Source organism: Gavialis gangeticus, unplaced genomic scaffold (assembly GCF_001723915.1).
Source record: "Gavialis gangeticus isolate Ggan-Ray unplaced genomic scaffold, GavGan_comp1, whole genome shotgun sequence".
NCBI lineage: Eukaryota > Metazoa > Chordata > Crocodylia > Gavialidae > Gavialis > Gavialis gangeticus.
In genome coordinates this window covers 5,432,238-5,436,219 of record NW_017729020.1, presented here as the reverse complement: position 1 = coordinate 5,436,219, position 3,982 = coordinate 5,432,238, and the positions used below count along the sequence as shown (strand labels likewise).

At 62.7% G+C, this 3,982-nt stretch overlaps 1 protein-coding gene across 1 annotated transcript in view; it reads right to left on the bottom strand.

Annotated features, from left to right (window-relative positions):
* The window catches only part of LOC109295454 (PH and SEC7 domain-containing protein 4-like), a 22,552-nt gene extending 19,247 nt beyond the window's left edge, over nt 1-3,305 (bottom strand). The window contains exons 1-4 of the mRNA XM_019514306.1: nt 2,951-3,305; nt 942-1,455; nt 713-764; nt 121-451 (exon numbers count right to left, since the gene is read on the bottom strand). Of these exons, the coding sequence (XP_019369851.1) occupies nt 121-451; nt 713-764; nt 942-1,455; nt 2,951-3,183 (1,130 nt within the window). The 5' untranslated portion in view covers nt 3,184-3,305. The remainder of the gene's footprint in view (nt 1-120; nt 452-712; nt 765-941; nt 1,456-2,950) is intronic.
* Nucleotides 3,306-3,982: the final 677 nt, after the last annotated feature.

Below are 3,982 nucleotides of genomic sequence, written 5' to 3'. Positions count from 1 at the left end.
CCCTCCCCCCCCGCAGCCCCTCGGAGGCTGGACAGACTGACAGGTGCATAAACGGATGGACAGACAGATGGACCTCCCTACCGTGGCCACGAGGTAAGGAGCAGGGGCTGTCGAACTTACCCCGTGGTGGGAGCAGAAAAGCTGAGCTGCCCCCCATCTTCCATCTCCTCTTCCTTGTCCTCTTTCTCCATGGGGGGCTGTGCTGGAGGATCTGGTGGGGGCTCCTCAGCCTCCTCCATGGCTGCCGGTGCGCTGGGGCCTGGTGCTGCCACTTCCCCCTGTCGGCTTCCTGCCACCTGCGGCTGCGCGCTCCCCTCCTGTGCCGTACTGGGGGCCGCGCCGGAGGGCAGGCCAGGTGCTGGGGAGCTGGGGGGCTGCTCCATCTGTGGGGCCAGCACCCCCCAGAGCCTGGAGGGGTTTATCAGCCGCGCAGCCTGTGGGTCTGGGAGGCCTGGGGTTGGGGGCACATCAGATTCACATCCCCTTGCTTAGTTTCACACCCCTCCCCAGTCAGTTTCAACCCCCCTTGGGCAGTTCCTCCCCATCCCCCACCCCTGGTTAATTTTACCTCCTTGGGCAGTTCCAGGTCTGGGCATTTTCATCCCAGCTTTGCCTCAGATGAGGTGGGCAGGGGGCCTTGGGCACCCCTGGGGGTTGAAGGGCAGGTGGCTGGTGCCTCATTTTCCCCAGGGATCCCCACCCTGGCACTCACCTGCCTCCCTGTGGCCTGTGGGGGTCCCAGGGCTGGCGTCCACCTGCAGCTCCTGGAAAGCAATGGCAGGGGGCAGTTCTGGGCTGGGGGGGAGCAATTCTTAGCTCCCAGGGAGTAGTTACTGACTTGGGGGAGCAGTTACAGCTCTGGAGGGCAGGTGCCAAGCACTCGGGGGACATGCACCCTCAGACGCACACAAACCCACAGAACCCAGGTGTGTGGGACTGACCTGCACAGAATCCTTGGGGGGTCCTGCTGGGAGCTCCTCCCCTTGCCCCCATGCCCCACCCACTTGTGGGGCGTCTGCCAGGCCCTGCGCTGGGTCCTCTGGGGGGTGAGGGCGGTAGGCGGGCACTCCCCACCCTGCCTGTTGGCTGGGGCTGGTACCCATGTGGGGTGCGTGGAAGAGTGGGTTGGTGTGGAAGAGCTGCTCCAGCTCCTCCTCCTCCTGCTCCTCCATGCCCGAGCTGCCTTCCTCCTCCTTATTCTCATCCTCATCCTCCTCTTCCGCCTCATCTTCCTCTTCCATGCTGGCTGGGGGGCCCAGGTGCAGGGGCTGCTGGGATACCTCCATGGCGTTCTGGAGGTCCAGCACACAGAACTGGGCCTGGGCCAGGCTGGCCTGTAGCAGGGCCTCGGCCGTGAGGGCCGGGTGAGGAGATCCCCCCATTCCTGGCCCACTTGGGGCATCCCCCATGGGGCCGGCTAGGCCACAACGGGGCTGTGGGGCAGCTCCATGGGGCCTGCAAAGCAGAGACCATGAGGTTAAATCGGGGGCGGGTCCCATGCTGAGGCAACAGGGCTGGTATTCCCCACCAGCTGCAGCGCAGTCCGTGCCTCAGTTTCCCCCTGTGTGTGTGTCCTGGATGTCTGGGTTCCCTGCTCATGTGTGTGTTGGCCTGTGTCCATCTGTCCATCCAAGGTTGGGTGTGTGTCCACTGAGGTAGCCTGTCTTGTCTGTCTGTCTGTCTGTCTGCCAAAGGTGTCTTGTGGGGGGTGTATTTCAGTTCCCGCTGTGGGTAGGGGCGGATGTCTGTTTGTGTGTCTGTCTCTGGCATGTGCGAGTGAGTGTACCTACCTAGGTGCAAGGCGTCTGGGCCAGGATAGTCTGGCCTCATCCGTGTGTCCGTCCAGGCCGGTTGTGGGGAGGGAGGGGAGTCAGGTGCTGCGCGTCTGTCCGTGTGCGCATGTCCTGGGGTATTTATATCTCTGGGCGAGAGGAAGTTCTGGGCCTCTGTGTGTGCGTGTGTGTGCGCGCACATGTGTGTGTGTGTGTATGTGTGTGTGTCCCGGACACCTGGGTTCTGTGTGTATGTGTATGTCCTGGATGCTGGATTTTGTGTGTGTGTGTATGCATGCATATGTGTGCACGTGTGTGTAGTGGATGTCTGGGTTCTGTGTGTCCGGGAGTCCAGGCTCTTTTCCCTCCCCCCAGCAAAGAACCCAGGAGCCCGGGCTCTTCCCCATCCTCCTCCCCCCAGCAAATAAGCCAGGAGTCGGGGCTCTTCCCCATCCTCCTCCCCCCAGCAAATAAGCCAGGAGTCGGGGCTCTTCCCCATCCTCCTCCCCCCAGCAAATAAGCCAGGAGTCGGGGCTCTTCCCCATCCTCCTCCCCCCAGCAAATAAGCCAGGAGTCGGGGCTCTTCCCCATCCTCCTCCCCCCAGCAAATAAGCCAGGAGTCGGGGCTCTTCCCCATCCTCCTCCCCCCAGCAAATAAGCCAGGAGTCGGGGCTCTTCCCCATCCTCCTCCCCCCAGCAAATAAGCCAGGAGTCGGGGCTCTTCCCCATCCTCCTCCCCCCAGCAAATAAGCCAGGAGTCGGGGCTCTTCCCCATCCTCCTCCCCCCAGCAAATAAGCCAGGAGTCGGGGCTCTTCCCCATCCTCCTCCCCCCAGCAAATAAGCCAGGAGTCGGGGCTCTTCCCCATCCTCCTCCCCCCAGCAAATAAGCCAGGAGTCGGGGCTCTTCCCCATCCTCCTCCCCCCAGCAAATAAGCCAGGAGTCGGGGCTCTTCCCCATCCTCCTCCCCCCAGCAAATAAGCCAGGAGTCGGGGCTCTTCCCCATCCTCCTCCCCCCAGCAAATAAGCCAGGAGTCGGGGCTCTTCCTCATCCTCCTCCCCCCAGGAAAGAACTGAGGAGTCCGGGCTCCTCCTCGCCTCCCCAAAGCAGAGAACCCAGGAGTCCCAGCTCCTTTCCAACCCCACCAAGGAAGGGACTGAGGAGTCCAGGCTGCTTACCAAGGCGGTGCTGGCGCCTCACTGTGCCCGCCCTCCCGACCTCTGCCCCGGCTTCCCCGCCCTGATCCTGGCCCCGATCCTGGGCCTGATTCGCCCGTGCCCTTGCAGGGGAGTGAACAGGAGCCCTGAGTCCTGGGTTCTTTGCCTGGTGGGGTGGGCAGTGCCTCTATGGGAAAATCGAGGCACAGGGACCAGGGCTGTGGATACACTACACTACACTTACCAAATAACATTGGCTTTTTTTTTGACAGCTAATGCAGGGGGCGGGGCATCATCTGGACCCATCCCCTCTCACCAGGGGGGCCGCTTCCCCAGAGTCCCTTGGTGGGGAGGAGAAAGGTGTCCAGACTGGAGCTACAGGGAACAGGTAAACTGAGGCACACAAGGTTATGGGGGTGGGAATCATGTCACAGCCTCCTGTCCACCACCCCACCCCGGCCTGCTGGTGCCCCTCACTCTTGACCTGCAGCCCCCTGCACCCCGCCACCATGCTAAGGCCCCTCATTCCTGACCCACACCCCCTGCCACTGCCCCCCCCATTCTGAGTATACAGGTTTCTTCCCCTGCCATACACAACAGGGCCTGGCACAGAGCAGGGCCTCACCCCTCCCTGCCATGCCCAGACCTGCCTGGGATGGGAGGAGTCACGTAGCATCCCCTGCACCCTCCCCAGTCCTAGGGCCCTGGTCGTGTCTGGGCCTGGCTGAGGGCAGGGCTGGCTCCGAGTAGCCAGAGAAAGCCCAGAGCCGTTGTTCTGGCACTTGTCATCAGTAGGTTCCTGAACATTGCCAGGTAGGCCAGAAGCAGTCAGATGCTCCCCCCAGTTAGCTTGGGGGGCTGCTGTGGCCCCCAGAAGCCTGTACAGGCCCCCAGGCTGTGATTGGAGGGCTCCAGGCACTACAGATTCTCCAGGTCTTGATGGTTCCCCAACCTTGGTGTCACGAACCAGGCCTGTATGTTGCATCAGGGTGACCCGGGGAGTTGCCACCCGGACCTTTCCTGTAAGCCTGGGGGCGGGGGGGTGGCAGAGGG